We start from the raw sequence: 24,947 nt of genomic DNA, 5'->3' as shown, positions 1-24,947 counted from the left end.
GTGGGTGAGGAGAGAGGCTTTCGCTGAAAAGGCATGACCAGAGAATAAACAGCAGGAACCACTCTCTCTTAAACAGTGATGCCAGGGGAGGGGCCTTCATGTGAGATTCTCATGAGTCTTACTCTGTTCTGCTTCAGTCCCTGAGGCTCCTGGCCTGGATTTCGCCCATTTACCGTGTGACTCCTTCCCACCAAAGTCCCGCTTTTTTCTCCTGTGACCCCAAGACACTGACAAAACAGCTCCCATCTCCCATTTCCATCCTCGGGCTCAGAGAGGCATGGCTGACTCCAGGCTGCCTGGGTGAATTCCTGAGACAGAGCCAGTTTACAGTGATCATTTGCAGGCTCTGAACTGAGGAACCTCAAAAGTGGACACTCACATGTGATCAAAGTGGACACCCAGGCACACAGTCTCCCTGCGTTTCCTTTCTCCTTATTTGTCTGGAGGAGCCAGGAGTGGGCGGGCTGCAAGCTGCGATGGTCTGGATGATTCATTTCCTCCTCAGAGTCAAGAGCTGCGTGTTGGTGTCAGCGTGAGGCCCACAAGGGGGGAGCCGAGGGCCTCCGAAGCAAAACATTAAGTGGGGTACAATGAAATGAAACATTTATTGAGCATCAGTTTATAAGTTCTTTAAGGAAGAAAAGAGCAAGCGAGAGAGAAGAGCCATTTTGCCATTTTATCCATTTATTATGTACAATATTAAGGCACAAGTTTAAGCAGCAAAGGAGAGGAAAATCTTTGGCTGACGAACAGCATCAATATTTGCTGTGGGGGACAGGCAGTGTTCTTGGAATCCCCACACTGGTACACAGACCCATTTGGCTGTATGGCCATGTACATCACCCCTCAATACAGACTGGCAATATGAAGACGTCAAACGTTACAGCCAGATACCAGTCTGCTGGGAAGAGCCGGCATGAGCACGGCACACTGCCACCAAGCACAGCGACACACACACACAGAGCAGGTTGGAGGGCAGTGGCACCAGGACAGCTGAAATCGGGTGCCCACGCTTACCACTGTTTCACAGAATTTTACACAATTCTGTAAGTGCTCATGGAGGAGGAGGCTCCCTGTTCCTCCTCAAAAGGAAAAAAAAACAAAAAACAAAAAAACACCTTGATTCAAATAAAACCAATGTGGATATATTTGCTTACATTCCGTTTTGTAATAAATACTTACAGGTGTCTCTATGTGAACAGACTCCTAGGCACAATCACATGTAAACACAACACCGGGCATCCAGACTTTGGGAGCTGATACAAGAAAACGCTGTATATGTAGTTCAATATAGAGAGAGCAGTATTCTAATTCTGTGAAGAAGCAAAGTTTCATGACAAAGAAACACCCCAGTCACATCATAACATGACAATAACATGCACTAAAGTAAACACGGTTTTACAGAATACCTACCAGATGTTTATATGAATGATTATGCACTTATGTCTGTAGTGTATGCAGAGATGTGAACACATAGGAGGCATGGCAAGAGAATTGATTTTTAAAAATCTGTGTGCTAATGAGGACGATCCCCCCTTGAAGTGGACACTTTGAGAGGCTCTGAGGCCAAAGACTCATTCCAAGAAATTTCTTAGGGATTTTTTTAGAAACAAAAATGGTGTAACTTACCTTAATTGCCATCTTTTTTCATCCAACTGTGCTATCAAGCACTTGAGATTATTTCCAGAACTTAAATCCATCCTCAAAGGAGGAGGATTTCTCATCTCTAAGGGGAAACCAAAGGAACATGCCAAGCCCTGAAGGCCATTCTAGTAGAAGAGTTCCCAAGATATTTTTACTTGGCAGCACTATAGTCAATGAGCACATAGTCTCCCAAAAGACACCTTTTAAGGAGGGCGGGGTGAGATGAACACTTTGATCTGTATGTTAGGAAAAGAAATTCCCACAAACAACCCTATAGTCATACCTCATATGTATGCACTCACTTATACACATGTCTTTATATACCATTAAATTACTAAGTGAGAAAAGGGTATACTACTTAAGAGAAAGAGGAAAAATTGTTCATTTGTTCCAGGAGAAATTCACCACTGAAATGCTAACTTTTGCATTTCCCCAGCCGACCAATTTCTGGTAACTTCTTAATTACTTTGCCTATCTCCCATGGAGCCACACGTCAGAGGCAAACTCATTAAACAATCGTCACATCTAATGAAGACATTTTAAACACTTTAATTACTTAAACAACAAGAAAAGAAACATTTATAAAGCATATACCAAGGCTGTCTCAGGTTTTAGGATGTGGAGAAGCCAATGGTAGGCTGGATACTCTCTGGCTACTTAAAGCCTTACCCATTTAAGAACATTTGTGGGATCCCACTGACTATGGCCATGGTACTTCTTTGCTTAAGAGGAGTGCAAGATCATTCAGAGAACACAGAGAAGCATGCTCCACTTACTCCAGCGTGGACACTGGTTTTGAACCCTGGTTTTGAAAAACACATCTCTTTGCTCAGCATAACTCCCTGCAGTCAAAACATGAGCCCCTGCCTCAAAAGCTTTTAATGCCCCAATCTATTATCCACTGCTTCTGAGGTCCACAGCCTCACCTGAAGTCTGTGTCCCTAAGTCTCTGGGACTCAGGTCAATGGGGAGGAAGAATTTCCCATTCTCTCAGCACCTGGCATGAAGGTGCTACAGCCACTGCATCATGAGGGTGCGCACCCAGGTGAGAACAAACAAGAGTAATGACTGGCTGCTCTGCACGGGGCATTCTGAACACCTCCTTCCTGAGTAACAGAAGCACTGAATTCTCTGTTCCAGGTTCAGAACTAATTTGGTGCAACTGTTTTGGTATCCATGCCAAGGCTTGTGGAGTCAAACTCATACATGAGTTCCAAAGAGCAACCCCAGAGGACTGCACCCAGAAGGGCTCCACCACTGCCTGCTCTCCCAACCAAAGCCTGAGGAGGGCCAAGGCAGCCCCTGCCCTGCGTGAATGGTTAGAACATGCTGAACTCCACAGTGCCACTGGCTGCCAGCCATTTTCTCTGGGAGGCAGAGAAAATGCTGAGAAGAAAACGCTAAGAAAGGGTTCTGCACATGCTCTGAAAGTTTTGGAAGATAATGTGTTTTTCCTGGCAGCTTAGCTATATGGACCTGCAGACAGTAATAGTTCTCATGTACAGAGGCATCTAATTAGTGAAACTCTAGCGTCAGAGACCTGACTCCAACTTCTCCAATTCCATATAATATCCTGGCAGCACACAGAAACTGCCAGACAACGCAGTCAAGGGTGAAGCAGAACAATGCTGGAATACCTTCCCGTGAAGCCAGGGCCTCTCCCCTTCACCCTGAGATAGGACCCTCAAGTTCTATAATCAGGCTCCACTGGGAAAGTTTGAAGTCCAGGTCTCTGGGAAATGCAGAAATATTTTTTAGGTATAGTTTGGAGCTGTGCTTTTGGTGGAACACAATAATTTCCATCTATGCCTGGCATTTATAGGTGATTCTAGGAGTTCTGGGCTTAGTCCTATTTCTTAGGCTCTGAGATGTGTGATAGCTGTGTGTGTGTGTGTGTGTGTGTAGTTACACGTGCACACACACATCACAGACAGGCATAGAGACTGCCAAGATGCAGTGCCGCATGTTAGAGGCTGTACAGCCAGGGTCTATGCCCAGTGCCTCTCCAAACTTTGTTTTAAATCATCCTTGCTTCTCCTGGCTGTGAGATTTCAGGAAGGGACTTAACCTTTCTGAGCCCATTTCCTCATCAGTGAAATCAGAATAATAAACTCACCCCCTGTACTCCAGGTGGGTGGAGGACTAATTAAAAGGTACTTACCACACTGTTTGCATACAGCTGGCACTAGAAAATATAGTTGCATTATTTTTCTGAAAATCTGTTTAAGATATTGTAAGCTGCCCAAAACTCAGAGCAGGTGCTCAGTATATGGCCGGACTTCAGGAAAGCTCTAATGAGGAAAGAATTTAGTGCCCTGGCTTGGCAGGAAATTTCCCATAGAAGAAGACATTTTAAAGCTATAGATCCCGTTCTTAAGGAAGAATCTTAGTAGGTTAAGAGAAAAAAAATACAGTCAAAGTCCAAAATACAATGCTGTTGAAGCCCTGAAACATGGCGATGTGTCTGTTTACAATGAAAACACTTGGCAGCTCAGGGGGACCTTGAAGAGCAAGCAAGTCTGACACCTGATTGGGGCAATGAGGTGTGTGAAGCATGAAGACCAGGCTTCGGGAGAAACGGCTGGGTCTCTCACTCTAACCTATGTCTAAGGGAGGCAGCCCAAGTTTGGGGTGGCCCAGACCTGATGGTAGGGGCTGGCAGAGTTGACTTACCTTCCTATCTCTAGACATTTTCCTTTCTGGTCCGTCCCCAACATAAACTGGGGTCAAAATGTCCTTAAGAGAGTTAGCTGCCATCTCCTAACCTCATCTCCTATGAAATGTGGTGGGAACAGAGATTAGGAAGGGATCTCTATGCCCTCTCCCCACCCATGTCCATCCTCAACCCTTTCCCCCATGGATGAGGCCTCCTGTGCCCTCTTCCCACACCCTATGGCATGGGGTGAGCTCCACGGTCAGCCTCTCAGAGCTCCTCAGTTTTCCTGTCTGCACAACAGGTACTCCGATGCTCAGTGTGAGACTAGAGGAGGTGATGAGCAGGTGGCACAATGTGCAGTGCCTACGGCCAAGCAGAGCCCCAGAGGGCCAGTTCCCACTCCTCTGTCGTACTGGGTGGCACAGAGGCTGGCCAAAGCCACTGATTTCTTCCCTTCCCTCTCCAGCTTACACCTCTTGTCTTCCTTCTATCACCTCAATTTGGGGAGGCTATAACTTCACCGGGGTTACACACCCAAGACCAGTCCATTTTAGGACCCAAGCAAAGTTTCCTGAGTAGCACTCTCTTGAGTGTTTCATTTAGAAGGTACTTGGAAAAGGTACCCCCCTTTCTTTCTTCCTCTAAGTAAGCATGAGCAAAGGGAACTGGGAAAACAGCGATCCAGCTGACCTGGAGGGACAAAAACATCAGGACCCTGTAGGAGCATCTCTCTGATGGCCCGGATGAGCTTCTCTTTTTTTCTAATCCAGCATCTCTTAGATTTGTAAAGGAAGCCAGTGTCCGCAGAGCTGAATATGCAATGTCACAGCAGAGGTCTAATGGACCCACCACCTAACACGCTCCTGCCTCTTTTCCGTGGCACTTCTGTCTCACTTTGAATAAACTGCCTCAAAACTGAAACCCTGAAAAACCTGACAACACTGTATATACAACTGGCCTGGTAGGTTACAAAAGAAGTTCACAACAGAGGCAACCTGGTGCCACGGAGGTCTGGATGCTGATCGAGAGCAAGCAGAGGCGTGCGCGGGGGAGGAAAGAGTGTGAATACGCTCATGAGCCTCAATACAAGAAGCTATACGGGAGGCTGGTGAGATTCTGGAAACCACTGAGACAACTGTCTGTAAATTGTCATCTGTTTCCTGGAGTGCTGTCCTAAGTCTTCCCCAAACAGAGCAATGCAATTTGGAAATGTCAAGCTCCTTGCAAGACAGCCGATGTGAGAGACAAAAAAGCAAGGGCCATGATCTTAATGCAATATGTCACAGGGACCCACGGAATCTCCTGCCTCCTCAAAGCTTGCTTAGTTCACAGTCAGAATGAGGTTTGCAGCTGCAACCCAGCTATGCAAAGGTGAAGCAGCCAGGAAGTCGGCACGTGGCTTTGTCCTACTGGTCACTATCAAACACAGCAGGAATGATGACAGTTCAGGTACTGCTCTCATAAATCCCATACCTAAGGAATTCTGCTATGTCTTATTAAAAAGAAAAAAATGAAGGAACAACAAAAAATTAAGGACTGTAAAGCAGAGACAGAGATGAACTCAGAAGTTAGGATGGATGGGGACCGAGATCATAATCTATCCTGTTTAGAAAATACTGCAGAATTCAGAAAAGCTAAGAAGCCCAATCATCTCTTGAAAATCCAAACCAAACAGGTAATTAGGTGAAGACCAGCTTTCATATTCCCCTCGCCCTCGATGCTTCTTCTCACTGCCACACTCACACACACGGGACACCCCATGGTTGGCACAGGTGACACTGCATTATGCCAAGACAGGCTCTCAAGATTTCCTGGAGGCTTTTCTTAAACCAAACATGCTAAGAGGCAAGGAGAATGGGGGTATTCCAAGGAAGATCCACATTTGGGTTTATCTGTTTAGAATCAGAGAATGGGGGTACACAGGCCCTCCCCAAGAGATACATTTTCTGTACAATGAAAAATTCAGTTTCCTATTTCTTAACTTTGTTTGCAAACCTACACGCCTCTTCTCTCTTCCACCATGTGTAATAAAATCCATCGCATTCTCTTCTATCTTCAGTCATGTAGTTTTTGTGTTTAACATTTATAAAATGTGTTCTTATGAGTCTGAAATCTTTATCAGTTCAAATCATTCCTGATTTCCCATCTACAACCTTCTAGGTCTTTCTTCTTTCTCTGCCGCTTTCCTTGTTTGTCAGTGTTCTGTACTGAAATTCCACAGGGATGGCAGTTAGATGAGGACTTCCATCATCTCTCCGTCAGGGAACTCGGGCTTGTGCAGCAAGCTGCTGACCCGGCCTCTGTGGTCAGGCGACTTCCCATGGCCAGGAGAGTTCTCTGCCAAATAGAGGGGAAACATCAGCTGCCCATTCCTCAGGAGGGGCATAGGCTTTCCAGGTTCTCTAAAATGGACCCACGTCCGATACCACTGCACACCCAGGATTCTCACCACAGGGCATGTGAGATGATCCAGCCCACAGTGGGAACATGCAGAATGACTGGGCCAGGATTCAGACACAAATACAAACCAGGATGGTGAAGGGAGAGGATTCAGAGGGTGAGGATGACAGTGGGACTCTGTACAGGAGCCCCTCACACCCTCTACTCAAAACTATCAGGTGCATATTCTGAGCCAGGCACTTTTTACATGTTCTCTGGCTTACTTGGAAAAGAATTACATCTTTAAAAAGTGACAGCATTGTATTTACTTGTCTACTTTGAAAAATGAAATAAACAACCCCCTTGGAGGAAACAGTTAACTTAGGGCCCACAGAGCCTACACCTCCTCAAAAGAATTCCTGAAAAGGGAGGTCCCCATGACCATGATTAGTCTCAGGTTTTAGGATGTGGAGAAGCCAATGGTAGGCTGGTTACTCATTGGCTACTTAAAGCCTTACCCATTTAAGAACATTTGTGTGATCCCACTGACCATGGCCATGGTACTCCTTTGCTTAAGAGGAGTGCCTTAAGAGGCCAGGTCTATTCTTACCCAGGACACTTAGGGACTCACTGCAAAGATCACCTCTCCCAAGTTGTCTTCCCTTAAATATTTTAAACAGCTCGTTAGTCCTGGCCCAAGTGCTGTGCCACAAGTTAACCAACTCTGCAGGTCAATCTACCTTCTCCTTCCATCACAATGTCCTCCACTGAGGCCAGAATCCCTGGTAAGTTAGAGCCCTGAAGGCAACAGTGAACTTGTGCCTTTGATGTACCTGGTGCCTAATTCTGGCTCCCAAACATACCAGAGGGCATTCAGCCCCTCAGAGGGTCTGTTGTCACTCCATCCGGGGAAAGGTTAGTTAAAAAGTATGCATTGCCAGGGTAGTCTCAAGCCGTGCACTCATTTCAAATAGTAATAAACTAGATGTGTCTATATGCATATTTATTCCCGTAATAAGAAAGGGCACACATATCCTAAGTGCATTAGAATAGCATCCCCGTAGAGTAAGAGCTGATGGGTGCCCCTGCTTCCTCTCTAGCTCAACAAAAGATTCTCTTAGGCCAGACAGTTCCACAGTTTTCAGGGGCATCAAGGTGGGGTAGCCCACGTACCCAGTTTCTCTGCAGTCCCTTTGGCCACTGGGTGTTTCAGGACGGGGCTGTGAGCAGGGGTCGTGCTCAGCCGGCCGCGGCTGGGAAGGGAGGCCATGCTGGGCCAGAAGAGCTCGGCACTCTTGTCAGTCTGTGTGCTGCTGTCCTTGCTGCCTGTCTTGGCGTGGGCACTGCTGGCTGCCGTAGTGGAGGCTATGGAGGACAGTGCTGAGGTGGGTGGGGGTGGCAGCAGTGGGGCAGAGGCATGCTCATGGTGCTCCTTCCCCAGCAGCAATCCTGAGGGCAGAGAACAGATTTTTCAACGACATTCTTTTTTTTCCTTTTTTTTTTTAAAAATCTAGTCTTGCAGATCTGTTCCTTGTTGATTGATGATTGCTTCATTCATTCATTGATTCATTCCCCAAGCATTTAATAAACACTTATTACAAGGCTGATAAAATAACAAACACTGAGAGAATAAAAAATGGAAGACCTAGGCCCCTTCCTAAAAAATTGTAGGTTTTTTTTGTTTTCTTTTTTGTTTGTTTTTTTTTTTTTTTTGGAGTGGAGAAGTAGTTGTCAAGTAAACTGATTATAACTTAATATATAAACTGTAGGATACAAATAAATTATTCACAGGGTGGTATGGACTAACAGAGAAGTGCCTAATTGCCAGCAGGAGGGGTAGGGAGGTTCCCGCAAGGCTTTCTAGAGACCATGCTTGCTGTCACCAATGTGGCCCAGAAGGGCTGGCCTGAAGCGTGGCAGTGTGCTTAAGAAAAACTACAAGGCTTCCCCGGTCCTAGACATGTTCCCATTGGCTTGCTGCTCTTCTGAATAGTTCACAATTCCACCCCACTCCTTGTAATGGATGATGGTCCCCCACAGGCTTGCATTCAAAGATAAACATGCTACCTGCACATTTCTGCGGTGGAACTGTAGCGTCCCAGAAGCAGAAAGCCAGCCAGCCTCCTAGGAAAGGCCACTTAGCCCTCTCCTTACCCCCTTCCTCAAGAGTAGTGAGGCTGGGGTGGGGAAGAGGGGATGCTGGCTATGGAAATGGGAGGCGTGGTGTGCAGAGGTGTCCATTTTCCTCAGAGCCTTCCTGGAAAGCTGGGCGGGAGGATAACTTTTTATTTTTAAAAACAGCACACGCGGGAAAGTGCCAGCACCCTAGAATGCTAGCCTATAGAAAATGCGGTAAGTGCAATCAAGTATTTGTTCTCTTATCTGGTTAGATAGCCAGCAATTCATAAAGTATCCTTGCCAGAGCTGTTTTAAGGTGCCCATTTAGAACTCAGGGCAGTTCAGTTTGTCGAGAGCAGTGCTTTTCAAAATGCAATGTGCATAAGAATGACTTGGCTATATCGTTAAAAGGAAGACCTGATCCAGCAGGCAGGGCCTGGGATTCTGTATTTCTAAGAAGCTCCCAGATGGTGCTGGTGCCGCTGGCCCACAGACCACACTGAGCAGCAAAGGCCTTCACCTGTGCTTCCCACATCATCTCACTTCATACTGCATGTCATTCCTGCGAGACAGGCCTTATCCTGTCTTATGGAGAAGGAAATGGAAGCTCACAAAAACTAACATCTCACAGCTAAGAAGCAGCAGAAATGGGACTCAAACCCAACTGTGCCTGACTTGGAGTCCAACCTATGTTCTTTCCACTTCATCGCCCGGCCTGTGGAAACTCCAGAGTCTGCAGGATGTCCTTGTAGGGAGTGACAGGCTGAATAAGTCACTAGCCAGCCATAGCTCCTGGGATACCCTGGGCAATTGGGAAGGTATATGCTGTCACCTCCACCTCCTTCCAGAGCCTATCGGGCAAGCAATGGTGACAACATGTGGGGAACTGTGCAGTCACCCATGAACCTGCCTCAGCCCCTCGGAGAGTCCCTCCCTGTGTTTGTGACACGTGGACACCAATGACAACAACGAGGAGGAATATCAGTGCAGGGAACACAGCAGCTCTTCCTTCAAACAAGTCCTCCGGCTCCCAGGCCTGGTTTAGACATGCCAGGTCCTGGGGCATATGGGCACAGACACCAGAGATGCCTGCCTGGCTGCACGTCACAAACAGGGGAATCCCAGGGAGGTTTCTACCAGAGCTGAGCAAATTTTCAAACTCCTTGACCAGGCCTGGCTCAGCACTGCCTCCCAGCTCTCTGGCTGGGGTGGGAGCTAAATGTCCTTGGGACAGTCTTTGATGATCTCAGCTGCTGTCCACACACGTCTTCTTTGAAGTGCATTTCCTTTGGGGGCAGAGGCTGCTGAAGCCACCAGTGGAGGGACTTCAAACACAGATTCTGGTTGGGAGCCTTTGATCCCCCCAACTCTGTCGGGTTCATATGGAAGCTCTTATCCTCTCTGGCCCAGAGCAGCCAGTCTCCTTTGGGGTCTTATGCTGAGGACAACTGGCTCTCAGCTGCACAGAGAAACAAAAACACGATCTGATGTGGGGAAATGCATCAAAGAAGGGCCAGACCCCTGGAGAGGCCAGAGTGCAGGGGAAGGGTGTGGAGGACCTGTGTGTGAGCATGCTGCCTGCTTCCCCTCCAGCTTGGCTAGCCCAGCCAGCCAACAAGCCTGCCTGCCCCCAGGAAACCTACTCCTGGCTAAGACCACACTTAGGGAATTCTGCCCATGCAACAACAATACAGCAAAAACTTACCACCCCTACCTTATGCGAGAGAGCACTTCTTCCAATGTGCTCTCCCCATTATCCCATTCTTCCCTCCCACGCCCCATGGGGTAAAGCAGGCAGACACTGTCCTCCCTTTCTAGACGCGGAAGCAGAGGTGGAGCCGTCATACAACTGGTCTAGAGCAGAGCCAAGTTCAGAGGCATGATGTCTCTAGGCTTTTCTATGAGAGCCTTTTGTGTTATAAGGGTCACCTCAACTTACAACAATAATAGATAATTCTGATCTGAGTCAACCCATGGCTAAGAGCTACTCCAGTGGTGCAGTCTTTAGAATTTACACAATGCTTCCACATATCTATAACTGAAGTATGACTGATTTCCCTCCCCACTTCACAGATGAGTAAACTGAGACCAGGAACTATTTAGGGACATTTCCGTGTCCCATGAGTGGCAGAGAAGCTGTCTGGTCTTGCTTTTCCAATCATGGTCTGACAGAGGTGTGGGGCTCACCTATGCTTCCCTTCCAGGTCTTCTCTTCCTTCTTTTCCTCAGCCAGCTGGCTGCTGGTAAGAGAGGTCTGGCGAGAGTGTGTCCCAGTAGCTGCTGCTATGGATGGAACGGAGCGGGCAGGACGCAGGCTGGAGGAGTCTGTCTTCCCGGCATCTTTACGAGATCGCTGCTGCAGGACCTTTATCATAGCATCTTTCTCTATGATTTTGGCATGGAGATTTTTAATACTGTAAAACAAAACAAAACAGTCTCCATAAAAAGCCACTTGGCTAGAAAAACTTGAAACATTTATCTCAGGCTGTCCCAAGGACTTTAATTGTAATTTAGGGATACAGGATGAAGCACAGTACGAGTCTTCAAATGTTGATAATCTCCAAATTGTTAAGACAGGTCTTTTGTCATATGTCAAAAGAGTACACCTTCTCTGGCACCTTGGGAGACTGGGACTTCAGGGAGGTACAGTTAGAATGACCGTGGCCACATTCCTGGACCGAAGTCGGCTGGGGACCATATTTAGAGGGTCTAGCATTGGCGGTGGGGGCCAGGGGTAGGTAGGGGATAGGGAGGCATAAAAACTCTAAAGCCTCAAACAGGGTGAGCTTTCAACTAAAGTCAATTTCTCTATTTTCTAAGAAAAAAGAACCAAGATGAACAGGTTCTCTGGTAGAAGATGATTTTTCTGGAAGAATGCTGAGTTATTTTCACAACTTTGATAGTAACTCACTGAGCCTATCTATCAATGGCTCAACTACTCAGCCCTATTTTCACATCTGCAAAATAAGAGGCCTAGGGCTCCCAGGGTTCCACAAGCCCTTAGGTAGTGAAGGGGGACAGGCTAGTTTTATTATGTCAAAAAGTCTGCTGGAAATTTTGTGTAGCCCATCAGAAGAGTGCATTAGCTAAATATGTTCTTTATTTTGGACTGGAATGTATAAATTCTGGCTCAAAAACTCTGAATCTTTGGGATATAATGTTTCCCCCTTTCAGCTCATAATGTCATAGAGATAGACACCAAGAAATAACACAGACATCTACATTCTTCTGTCACTAGACTCAGCCTGCATCTTAAAACCTGCAGGTGACACGCAATTTCCTCCAGAGAACTCCGGCACCAGATCCATTGCTGAGTGGAACCACGTGCTTAGGTTGGAACCTTTTCCTTCTCTCCATGGCACAGCATGGGGGAGGAGAGTTTTTGGAGACCTCATGCTCACAGCCTTTCAGAACAGGACAGAGAAGCAATCTGTTCTGGAAGGCCTGGAGTGTGAATGCAGCGGGCCCCACACGTCACACATAGCCGTCCCTTACGTGTATTCCATGTCCTGACACCTTCTGTTGGCCTGCACCACCTCCTCCTCCTCTTGCCAGATGTGGGCCTCCAGCGAGCTCTCTCCGTAGCTGCCATTCCGTGAGTGGTTGATGATCGTGGTGTCCCTGGCAACACAAGGATATGCGTTTGATCATAGGAAACCTTCTTGCTTTGTCTCAATGCAAACAGACACAGAACGAAGAGGCTGGTGTTCATGCTGGAACAGAGATCAGCTCTGCATCTCGCATTGGCTCATGAAGCCTTTCCCTCCCAATTTCCCCAGCTCAGTTATCAATCTCATATGATGTCCATACAGAGAAAGGTGTAAATGCTTGTGGAGAGGTGACCACAGGGTGCCGTGCTAAAACTCCACAAACTCCTTCACCCACTTTTCCTCTCCTGAATTCTGTCCAGTTCTCTTCCTTAACTAGATAGAATTAAGCAGCATCTAAGGAAAACAAAATAAAATTCAAAAATCAAGTCCCCTCCCCCTTCTGACTACATTATGTATGTAGCTACATGGCATGTTATGAATATGTAAAATGGGCACCTAGAGATTTAATCTACTGACTTATGGACACTATTATTATTATTATTGTATTTGTTGGTGTTTCCATGCTTGTACTTTTTCATGCTTGTCCTATACCTCACTTTTCCAATCAGAGTTTAGGTTTTATTTCTGTTTATCATCCATACAGCATAGAATGCCTACTTCAGTATTTTACAGTAAAATGGGGGCTCAGTAAATACTTAAAACTGAGACTGGTCCTCTCAGAGAGTGAGGCTCCAAGCTGAAGTCTTCCTTCATGTTGTATTCTGTCTCACTTCTTGTTTTATGGGCCCTGCCTGGGATGCAGGTCAGGACAATGTAATAGGCATGCCAGGGTCCAGGACAGAAAGAAGGCAGACACTGTCCTTGACAAGTTCAGGTGAGGTGGGTGCAGTGAGGGCAAGGGCAGACACGAGAAGATCAAGAAGCAGTTTCACTGCAAGCATCTGTCTGACTATAAACAACCAGTCACAGATAACTATTCCTGCCACTGGTTTTGACAATTTAATTACTACTAACTAACAATGATTAGTAAAAATAAGATCACTGCGTCATCTAAGTGATATATCTCAAGATGAAAGGCACAATAATGGCTCTGACTACATGAGTATTTAATTAGTAAGACATGATGTAGCCAAGTATTTCACATCTTTTAACTTCATATTCCAATGTACAATCATACTGAAAAACTTTTTTTTTTGAGATGGAGTTTCATTCTTGTTGCCCAGACTGGAGTGCAGTGGCGTGATCTCAGCTCACTGCAACCTCCACCTCCTGAGTTCAAGCGATTCTCCTGTCTCAGCCTTCCAAGTAGCTAGGATTACAGACATGCGTCACCACATCTGGCTAATTTTGTATTTTTAGTAGAAATGGTGTTTCACCAGGTTGGTCAGGCTGGTCTCAAACTCCTGACCTCAGGTGATTCACCCGCCTCAGCCTCCCAGAGTGCTGGGATTACAGACGTGAGCCACCGCGCCCCGCCTGAAAACTTTAAAGTTTTTTTTTTTTTTTAAACAGAATAGCCCAAAACAGAAAAATAGAGGCCCCTTTAATGACAGCTATCAACATTAATGAGCATTTACTTCATACAGGGACTGGGTAGGGCACGGTACACATGGTCTCTCATTTAGTTCTCACAACTTGTGCACAAGGTATTATTATCCTCAATTTCTGGATGAAGAAACCAGGGTTAGGTGACATTTCCAAGAATACTCAGTTAGTGAATAGTGAAAATGGATTCTAACTCAGGTATTTATGACTCCAAAGTCCATGCCCCTAACCATCGCTCTATACTCCTGCAAGTTTCATATGTCTTTAAGAAGAAGGTCTCAGCAAAGATGAGTAAAGATAAAAACAAACCAGAGGGCATATGTGAGAATGTGGCTCAGAAAAGTGCAAAGTGTCATTGAAAATATACTAAAGGCCAAATGATGTAGAAAGCCAACAAAATGCTTTAAACATATTTGCAAAATTATAAATTCACACTATGGTGCACAAAATCATCAATATAGAAATTAGTGGCTAGAAACATTTTCAACAAATTTACTTTTGGAGACTTTACATGGAGCTGGAAACAAATCTGAAAATTCATGTTTACATTGCCAAGTAAGGAGAGCAAACACAATTAGAGGAAAGCAACTTAGATAGTAAATATATAAAACTCTGAAAGAAATATTACATTGCTTTGAAATTTTTAAAGATTTTCAAAACCTTCTGCACACATAAAAGATAAGCTGACTCTCTAAAAATTCTGACCAACACCATCAAGATGCATAAAGATGGGAAAACCAGTTGGTTTACAGAAGTTATTTTCTTTGTTTAAAAATCATTGATTATAAATATAAAGCATGCATCTGTGGTTGAAAAGTCACAAAACTAATGGCTGGAAATAGTCATTTTTACCAATTTGACTGTGGCCATTTAGCACCTAGTCAATAAGAGCTCAAAATGTGTACCTTTCTCAAAAACGCTTCATTTTCCTTTTTTCTCTTACTGAAAAGAAAAAAGCAATTCTGAAATGACAGAGGTTTTCTTTGAAAAGAACATTAAGATTGGAGCTATCTGAGGTTCTCTGAACCTATTCCCCCACCCAGAAGGGGTAGTCTGTAATGGGGAGGGTAGTTGCTCACAGAATTATTAGATGCTCAATAAATATGCGTAAAAGCAAAGAAGGAGGGGTGACGGGGATGGAAAGGGGCTCCCTCTGCCCATCCAAGACTCCAAATAAGGCAGAGAAGGGGAACAGTGGGACTGGGTAAATCCCACAGAACTCCTGTTCTCTGGGGTAAGAGTCATTTCCCCTTGCACGGAGGATAAGAACAAGGCTGGGCCTAGAATCCTGTGAGTGGCTGATTGTGATTGGGTCTGGTTCTACTCGCCCCCTACCCTCCCTCCTCTGCCCACTACAGGGTTTATGCTTTGGACTCATTCATTTCCCGACTTCTGAATTTTACTTTCTAGTCCCATTCATACCCTCAGGGCCCAGGATCCCAAACAGACATCTAACGTGATAAACCCACAGACGCTGAAACAACAATGACACGGGGAAGCCCCTGTGTCATTCCTCCAAGGTCACACATTTACACTGCTACTGGGGCTTTAGTGTCCTCAGCCAAAGCAATGTGGTCAGGTTCCCTGCTCTCATCATTTATATTTCACATGTGATGTAAGCGACACTCAGAAGGGCTTGTCCCAGATCACACACGCACAGTCAGGAAGGGAGGGAGAACCCCTGAGCGCAGGTGTCCTGCCTCCCTGTGCAACGTTCTTTCCATTAAAGCATTCTTTCCATTAAAATTGCAGGGAGGAAGGAAACTCCCAGGGCAACCGTGGACAGCAGTGCACTAGACCACATATGTCCAAGAAGACCAGGTCCCTCTGTGACTTTATGATGACCTGTTCTCTTCCTCGGAATAGAGAGGAAATTTAGTTATTAGCTTAGAAAACAAAAAGCTGAAAAAAAAAAACCATTTCAATTATGTAAAAATCAACCAATGTTTCAAAAGGCTTCCCTGTGCCCATCCATATACTGCAGGGACTGAACTGGAGGCTGCAACTTCCCTCCAACTCTCAACCCAGGACCCCGGGGCTTTACCGCACCATCTCAAGTGTCTATCTCCACTCCCAAAGCCTCACTCTCGTGGATGCTGCAGGCTGCTTCCCATCAAAGTGTAGACACACATAAACAACGTAGAAGCACAGAAAAATGATTCCCAAATGGTCATTTTCCACATGGGTCTGTAGGTCTTTCTCGGTGCAAGTGTGCTGTGGCACCCACTGCAGACACCAACGCCCGAATGGTGGCAATGCTTTCTCCAATTCCTGGTGCTAACATCTGAGCATACCACTGGGGATTCTCCCCTACTTTGATAATGAGCCTGAGAGTCCGTGAATAACTTCAAGAGTATCCCCTGTGCACCCCAACAGGCCTTCTCGTAGTCATTAAAAATATAGTAACCCATCCCAAGGCAATGTGGCTTTTACTCCTCTCTCGGTTCATGTCCTGTCATCCAAATAGTACCATAGCCCTTATTTATTAAGAAGTCCCGTTTTCTGGATGCTCCTTTGAAATTTGAGGATCCTTTCCACATAAATTGATCCTGAATTGTGAATTCCAAACAACTTTAAGTTAAATGTCCAATATAACTTATGGGCAGAAAGCAAACTGGGTGGGAGGCAGTGAGGGGCTGGATGGGTCCCCTGCACAGCCACCCACGTGTGTGCAGCGACTTTGCATGCAGCTGAGATCCAGTGGCCAAAGGTCAAGAGTGCCTTGCTCACTCTGACAACAGTATGTTTTAACAGAACATTTGGGAGCTTTTTGTGTGAATTACTGCACACTTTGAGCTAGTTTATAAAGACAGAATAAGCCATGCACCTACAAAAAGAAGGTAAGGTAACAGAAGTAAAAACTGACAGCAGCAGAAAAGAATTTCAAACTAAATAAAATGTTTTCAAGCCAGGCAGATCTCCATTTGACACACAGCCCCATCACTCACTACCAGTGTGATTAGGAATCAACCACTGTACCTCTCTAAGCCTCATTTTCTTTGCTTGTAAAATGAAGATGATAATAATATACCTGCCCTCAGGGCTGCTATGAGGATTATCTATTCTTCTAGTTTGGCCCGTGATATAAACGCAGCATTAAAAAGTGCCTTAAATATACTTTCACAACATCATTCTTGGTGATTGCACAGTATTCCACTGTGTGATGTACTTTAAATTATTAAATGAACCTCCTCTTGTTGAAATCTAGGCTATGTTAAATGTATTGATATTTTCAACAACACTGAGATTAACTCTTTAGACATTCATCTTCTGGCATGTCTATGATTTTTTTAAGATAACTATCTAGAACTAGAATTGTGGACTCAAAGGAAAGATATATATTGCCAAATCATCCTCTAGAAATGTTATACCACTTTGCTCTCCAACTAGCACTGTAACTACTTAAAAATAATTTTTAGCTGACTTCACTCCCTAGGATGGGCCTTGGAACTCTCTGGATAGCCTGTTTGTTTTGTTTTGATTTTTTTAACTGTGCTTTTATGACCACCAGAGTTCCACTGGTCTCACCTCTCAGCTGCTGCAGTGGCTGCGGCATTCATGGCAAAGTGTCGGATGGTGCTCTCCTCCAGGTACTTCTGCTCCCACTTTGTCATGTCGGCCTCCAGGGCCAGGATCCGCTCCTCCTTCTCCCGCACAAGTTCCAGGAGGGCTGGGGCATTGTATTCCGGCATGTTGGCTGGCTGGCCATTTCCATGTTTCTGAAGGAGTAGAAAAAAACATCTTGATGCTCAAAACCACATCAATGCTGTCTACACAACTGCCCATACAGAACACATGAGGTTCCCCAGATCCTGCAGCAATTCACACACCATGCTACTTCACCTCCAAATTCCTCTGTTGTAGTTAATTCTCATGGCGCTCTGCAAAACGACAATATTATCCCAGTTTTACAGATGAGAAATGAAGTTTCTGATGGATTACATTAATGATGCAATGTCTCTCAGCTTATCAGTAGTAGGGTCAGGATTCAAACCTGGGTCTATCTCCACAGGTCAAGGCCTTTGCATGACAAGAAGTGGCTTGTCTAATGGCATGCAGTTAATTACACCAAAAGCAAGAATAGGAATTAAGTCTTGGCCTCCTGGTCTAGGGTACTTTCTCCAGAATTCCACAAAGTGATTCCAGTTGTTTGTTTCCCCTAAGGCTGGTGGGGGAAATGGAAGGCAAAGGAAGTGGGAGATGCCCCAGATTGCATCCTCCCTAGCTGCAATGCTGGGAAAGGAGGTATTCACACCTGCCCCACTCAGAGGCCTGAGAATGAGAATCAAACTAGATAATGCATATGAAAGCAGAAGACCTCTAGCATAAGGCAAGCTCATTTTTCGGCCTTTTCATCTGTGTCAATAAGAGAAAATAAAGCCATTTTCTGGATTGCTCACAAACTGAGGATGTTCATACTTCAGAATCTTTTTCCTTTAATTAGGTACACTATTTCCTCTAAAGAGCATGACACAGAAGAAGATGGCGCTCTGAGAAAGTTCTGCCTTCAGAGCAGCAGCAGAGATAAGTCATCTTGGGGTCTCAGGGTTAGGGGCCCAGTCAGAGTGTGGACCAGGCTCCTTAGTACTCCAGGGAGAATGATTTCATCCCAGTTAGTCTATGTCCTGGGGTACACATTCCCCTCCTGTTTTCCAGTGGTTGCAAATTTTAAATGCAGAGCTGGGTGCAAGGTGAGAGGCACATGAATGTTTTACCCAGAACCACATAATCCCCTAGATTAAGAAAAGGACTGGGGAATTACCCAGAGCAACAGCTGGGCATTCAAGCTGTACTGACGGAATCTAATCCTATCAGAGAGGAAAAAAGAAATGGGTGTATGGGTTTTTTGTAAACCAAATTTTGTTTTTATTCAGTTTTTTAAAGCTACAAATATAAATTATTCTAGGAAGTGTTATCTTGCCAGTGACCAACATTGTAAGTAGGAACAGAGCAGAAGGGCATACCTGTCCTCACCTGACCTGTGCATAAAGGGCACTGACTCCATCTGGCCAGGCACCTAGCCTCAGGCAGGAGAACAAATGAACCAGTCCAGCAAGATGAGACGCTCCCTTATTTTTAGAAACTTTCCAAGAAAAGTCTCCCATGGCCTCACTAAGCTGCCATCTATGCTTGTCAGTTTCTATCTAAATCCCTTTTGTTACCATCTCAGCTGGCTTATTTTTGCAGAATCCTCTTAACCTCACATGAGATCATGACAACTCTTCATAGCCCCCCCTAATTCAGGTCATTAAGAGTTATTTACATAAATGCATGAATGTCAACATTCAAGGGTACAGAGCTAGCATGGTCTAATGGGTAAGTGTGCTACCGAGAAAAACAGATTGACGGTCAGGTGTGCCAGCTACTGCCACCCATTCAGCCATCTAGACGATAAGTATTGACTGATCATGTACCATGCACCAGGGTTGCAACAGTGAACACTACAGATTAAGTCTTCGCCCTCAGTGTGTTCACATGGGAGGAATGTCCTCATTAGCTACATGACCTTTAACTTCCCTGTGCCTCATTTTCCTTTCAAAGAACATTCTTCAAGAACCTTCTCTCTTCTTTCTCATAGGACTACTGTGGAAGTAAGACGCGAAAATTAATTTGAGCTCTTTGTAAAAGAGATAAAATTGTGAGTTCTTAAAAATATAAATTCCCCTCTCTCTTTTATCTTTTTTCTCTTTCACTTCCCTCCCAGTTTCTAATGATGCTGAAGTACTATTTGACCTCCCATGGTAGAGGGGCAATTACTTATAAAACAGGAACTGTTGATTAAGAGCTTTTCTTTCTGCTAGTCCTATTGTCCCAACCTATCTTTCTCTCTCCACCCCCCTTCAATAAGCCACACTTCTGTTGACCTTGTTTTCAATGAGGCTAGAAAATCCAGGATAAGTGTGGAATTTGGGAGAGGGTACCTACGAATGCCCTAAAACTTCAAATGACTCTGAAGGTAATGATGGCAATGAGAACAGCAGTGAGAGTGATTTGTTTTTAATCAGTTGCTAAGTGCAAGGCATTCCAAAAAGTACTTTGTTCAGATTTTATTTGTAGTTACAAGTGTGAGGTAAGTATAATTTATTTGCCTCACTTTATAGACAAGGAAGTTGAGGCTCAGAAAGATGACTTACTCTAGGCTACTTTTCTGGTGGGAGGCAGGATTCAACCGTGGCTGGTTTAACCCTGGGGCCCATGCTCAGAATCAACACACGATTCCATGCCTCTCTGCTCATCCTCAGCGTACCAGCCCTTCTGGAAAGGTCCAGAAGAAATAATTAAAATAATTGGAGCTGCTCAAGGGCTCTGTGTTGTTAGAGGGGGCCAAGTAGATGGGCTCAGTTGTGTCCCGGCATAAGTCAAAGGGCAGAGCCCTTGTCTGGGCTGTTGATTCAACAAGAACTCTAAGCTGTGCTCTCAAAAGTCTCTTCAGAATCATGCCCTATGGGAAGTGGTGAGTCCATGCGGTTGGTCTGTTGTTCTATTGAGGGTGGAGATGACCAGGAGCTTTGTGACAGTGTGACCCCAGCATGCTTTCTAAAGCTGTCAGATAACTGCCTTGGACACAGGGATGAAGGAACAGGGTGTGGTGTGGACGGCGGAAGTCTTTCCCGAGGCTGCTGCCCAAGAACTGGCAGGCACATTCATGAGTTGCGTGAGGGTGAATGAGGAGGAGGGGATCAGAGAGGCCCTGGATCCCCTTTCCCGGACAGGCTGAGTTCCTCAGATGACCCCATGTTCTCAAGTGGATTCCGAGTCATCCCTGGTGAGACCAGCAGAGCTGCCCCCCAGACCAGCCCACAGGCCCCAAAAATGAGTTTAGATACACTTTGCCCTTTACACAGTATCTGCCACATGGAACTAGTAAAAAACTCAAGATGTTTCCAGTGGATTTTTTTGTAATAACATTTTAACCTTTTTTTGGTTATAAGATAATGTATGCTTACTGGGAACATTAGAAAATAAAGAAATATTACAGGAAAAAAAATAATAAGATTGAGCATCCCAAACCTGAAAATACAAAATCTAAAACACTTCTGGTCCCAAGCATTTCAGATAAGGGATACTCAACCTCTACTTATCTTTTTAATGAGTATCAAGAGCAACAGGGACATAATCCCTGAATGTATTTCATATCATAGGAGGCAGATTAATGCTCTCATTAAAACAACAACAACAACAACAAACTGCAATGTTATTTTTAAAGAGATGCTGAGCATCACAATTCTGTTTAGAGACTGTCTCCTCCTCTTCGGTCTCATGTCAGCCATACACAGCTGGGGATCTGCCATCAGCTGCCGAACACAAATCCAAAATGAAAGCAGAGTAATTTCCCAGGAGAGCCTCAATTCTGAAATTTCTGTCCCCCACTGGCGCTCCTCAGCCTGTCAGCAGCCTTCATGCACAGCAGGAATATTGTTTTTGCCTGCCTGAAGAAACTGTGTGGGTGAGCGTGCATGGGTCTGAGTGTGCATACAGCCAACTATCCTCTGTGGCAATTAAGATATTTTTCAAATAATTCTAACATTATGTTTCTTCTTGATAAACAACAAGGATAAAGGAGGTGAGTCTGGTTTCACAGCACTCAGAAGAGCCAAGGAGAAGTAATCTAACTTTAGGGTGTGGACGGCATATTAACCAGGAAGGAACATTCTTTATGTGCTCTAAGAACCGAGATGTGCCCATTTGGTTAGCCAAAGAAAGACTCATCAGTGTCTACTGTGGGCCAGTGCTGTACCTGGAACCAGGCAGAACCCCCGTCCCCAGGTGGGGAAGCGAAGATCTCAGCAACTGAGTGACAGAGAACAGCTGAACGGTGTAACTCTGTGCCAAAGTATGTGGCACAGTTTATCAGTATTAGAAGTCCACAGACAGACCTGCTTTTTCTTACGAGCTATCCACCAAGCCAAGACAGTGGGAGGCGGAGGTGGGTTTCTTACTTTTCTGGGCAATCTCACTAACACCTCCTTCTCCAGCCAAATGCACATACCCAGAGGGAACTGCATGGGCCTGCCCTGTGAGAGGGCTGAGCTGGCCTGAGTGCATGCGCTCAAGTGTTTTCAAGTGTTTCAACCACAACCACTATGCCCTATCCAGTAGATAATTCCATGGGGCCCTGCCTTGCATTTCCCTGGTATCCCAATTTAGAACACACCCTTCACCAGCTACATAAAGGCCTCTGCTCATCATGCTGGGTGATGGTGGACAGGCTCATCTGGGGCCAGGAGCCTTTGACCAGTCTTCTTCCTGCTTGCCGTGGTGCAGGTGAACCCCAGGCTGGGCTTTTCACTCTGTGCTTACTCATAGCTGAGTTACATGCTCAGCTGTTACCAGCAGAGAAGGACAGGCAGCAGGAATAGGGAATTATGGCCAAATTTATTTTCTAGGGATGGTCTTACATCCCTTCCTCTCCTTTACTTCTGAAAACTCACTGATCATCATGTGCTACTAATGTCACCCGCTTATTGGCTCTTCCCTTCAACTCCTCCACGGGTTCTCACTGTCACTACACCCTAGGCTGCACCGACAACCTTCAGGCTGGCCTCTGCAACTTTAACATGCACCCTGTGGATGGTCCTCTGACATCAGAGGGCTCTCTCCCTGATCTCTTGCATCATGTTTCTCTCCAGCTTAAAAACTTCCCAGTTGTTGGTACTCTGTTGACTATAAGAAAAAGCCCAGTATCTCAGCTTGACCAAATGTCCTCCACAAGTGGCCTTAGTCTCCTCACCAGACACTGCACTGGGCACTTTCCCCTAGCTACCTGCACCCTGCTGCTCTGGACGTGCCATGTCGTTTCATGGCCCTGTCCTTTACCATATTCTCCCTCTACCTATGAGGTTCTTGCCCTTGAATGCCCAAAAACTCATCTGTCAATGTCCAGCTCAAATGTCTTCCTCTCTGAAGTCATCTAATGCTGCATTCCGCTCTCCCCAGCCCCAAGCTGGCGACCACTTTCTCTCTGTGAGGACATCTGTCACTCCAGTGAGCGGACTGCTCGCCTTCTCTCCTGGTTGTTGTATGGGTTCACTGAGGACAGGGAGTTCTTGTTTCCCTCTGAATCCTGGGAGCAAGGTGCAGGATCTGGCCCATGGTAGAACATCCATACGTTTGCTGAGTGAACATATCTAATTCTTTCACCAGTCCATGCCCAGTTCCTTACCTGCTGGGTTCTCAGTGCATCCAGCTCTCTCTCCAGCCAAGTCCGCAGTCTCCGCTCCATCTGTTCTCGCTTCTCACATGCAGACTGCAGCTGGGTCAGGGCCTGCTGCAGCTTCTCGACTTTCTCAACATATGCTTGCTTCTCTCGTAACTGAGTGAAGAAGAGTAAAAAAGAGCACAGAATTTAGACCACTGATTCTCAAAGCTGGGGTGGAGGAGGTGGGGTCAGATTACTTGGAGATCCTATTTAAACTACAGGTGCACGTACCTCCCACCGCCCTACTCCTATCCTTCAAGTGCACTGGAACAGAAAAGATTTACACATAGACTGCCAGTTATACCTACAATGGCTAGGATGTATGAAATTGAAGACTCTACTGGGGTACCTGCTTTTGGTAATTTGTGCAGCTTTGAGCTCAATACTCATTTATTGCTTAATAATTTCTGCATTTTCAGGCATTGGAAGTGAGGTAAATAAAGAGTTTTTGCACGTATGTTTATTGCAGGACTATTTACAATAGCAAAGACATGGAAGCAACCCAAATGTCCATCCAAAGACATGGAAGCAACCCAAATGTCCAAGACAATGTGGTACATATACACCATGGAATACTATGCAGCCATACACAGGAATGAGATCACGTCCTCTGTAGGGACATGGATGAAGCTGGAAGCCATCATTCTCAGCAAACTAACACAGGAACAGAAAACCAAACACCACATGTTCTCACTTTAAGTGGGAGCCGAACAATGAGAACATATAGGCACAGGGAGGGGAACAAAACATACCAGGGCAAGTTGGGGGCTGGGGGTGAGGGGAGGGAGAGGATTAGGACAAATAGCTAATACATGTGGGGCTTAAAACCTGGATGATGGGTTGGTAGGTGCAGCAAACCACCATGGCACATGTAGACCTATGTAACAAATCTACACGTTCTGCACTTGTATTTTGGAACTTAAAGTAAAACTAAAAATAGCATAAAATAGATAGAATTAAAAAAAGAGTTTTTGACATCATGAAGAAATGCTTATTCTATAATGTCAAGTGAAAAATCCAGAATCAAAAATTATATACAACATTATCATAACAATGTCTATCCATGAAAAAAAGGCAGGAATGAAATACTTAGCATTAAGCATGCTTATCTATATGACAGAATGGCAATTCTTTATTCTTTTCTATATTTTTTCAAGTTTTCTATAAGCATAAATTACATTTATAATAGAGAAATTAGGCATGTATTTATATATGTATGTGTACCCATTTATGTATGTGTGCATAAATAAAAAATTTTTCTTATTACAGTTATCTATGGAGTAACTTTGTTCTAAAGATTTCAGAGTCCTTTATAGAAAGGTAGTTGGAGCCTTGAAGAGATGGGAAGTGCACAGTGAATATTCAACAACACAATAACTGAGGAGATGGAAATTAAGGTTAAAATAATTTATGGAAATGTCACATCAGCTATGGATTTAGAATTATGACCAACAACTTCCAACTCTTACTCTCACACTTTGTTTTCTTCCAATTAGGAGTTTGGCCCATGTTCATAAATCCTGGGCATACTGACAGCATTCTGAGAACTGGCTAGTGCCAAAAATCAGGCTTAGGCATCAACTTGATTTGGTCCTGGGTGAGAAGACACCAGATGCTATTTCCTGTCATTCCGCACCTGGGTGTATTCAATCTTAAGTTCAGTGATGACACTGGCAAGCTGGAACATGCTAGTGATTTAGCTGCTAGGTGAGCTTTCTGACTCAGCAGGCAGCACTGCTGTGAGTTATACCTATATCCTGTCCTAGCTGAAGCCACTGGAATAAAATGGAGATGCTTTGACCTTTCAAGGAGGAGAGAGCAACTTTAGACCTTTTACACCTGTTCTTGGGATTGA

General features: G+C 45.1%; 1 protein-coding gene across 4 annotated transcripts in view; it reads right to left on the bottom strand.

The window, feature by feature from the left end:
• Positions 1-661: 661 nt before the first annotated feature.
• The window catches only part of AMOTL1 (angiomotin like 1), a 146,690-nt gene continuing 122,404 nt past the window's right edge, over positions 662-24,947 (bottom strand). For all 4 annotated transcript variants that reach the window (XM_008953811.6, XM_034933559.3, XM_034933558.3 and 1 more), the window contains 6 exons: positions 23,057-23,206; positions 17,422-17,612; positions 12,293-12,418; positions 10,985-11,211; positions 7,853-8,128; positions 662-6,637 (listed from right to left, as the gene is read on the bottom strand). In XM_008953811.6, coding sequence (XP_008952059.4) covers positions 6,531-6,637; positions 7,853-8,128; positions 10,985-11,211; positions 12,293-12,418; positions 17,422-17,612; positions 23,057-23,206 — 1,077 coding nt within the window. In that variant the 3' untranslated portion in view covers positions 662-6,530. The remainder of the gene's footprint in view (positions 6,638-7,852; positions 8,129-10,984; positions 11,212-12,292; positions 12,419-17,421; positions 17,613-23,056; positions 23,207-24,947) is intronic.

Source organism: Pan paniscus, chromosome 9 (assembly GCF_029289425.2).
Source record: "Pan paniscus chromosome 9, NHGRI_mPanPan1-v2.0_pri, whole genome shotgun sequence".
NCBI classification, from domain to species: domain Eukaryota; kingdom Metazoa; phylum Chordata; class Mammalia; order Primates; family Hominidae; genus Pan; species Pan paniscus.
The sequence above is the reverse complement of the archived record's forward strand: the minus strand, read 5'-3'. Positions and strand labels throughout refer to the sequence as shown.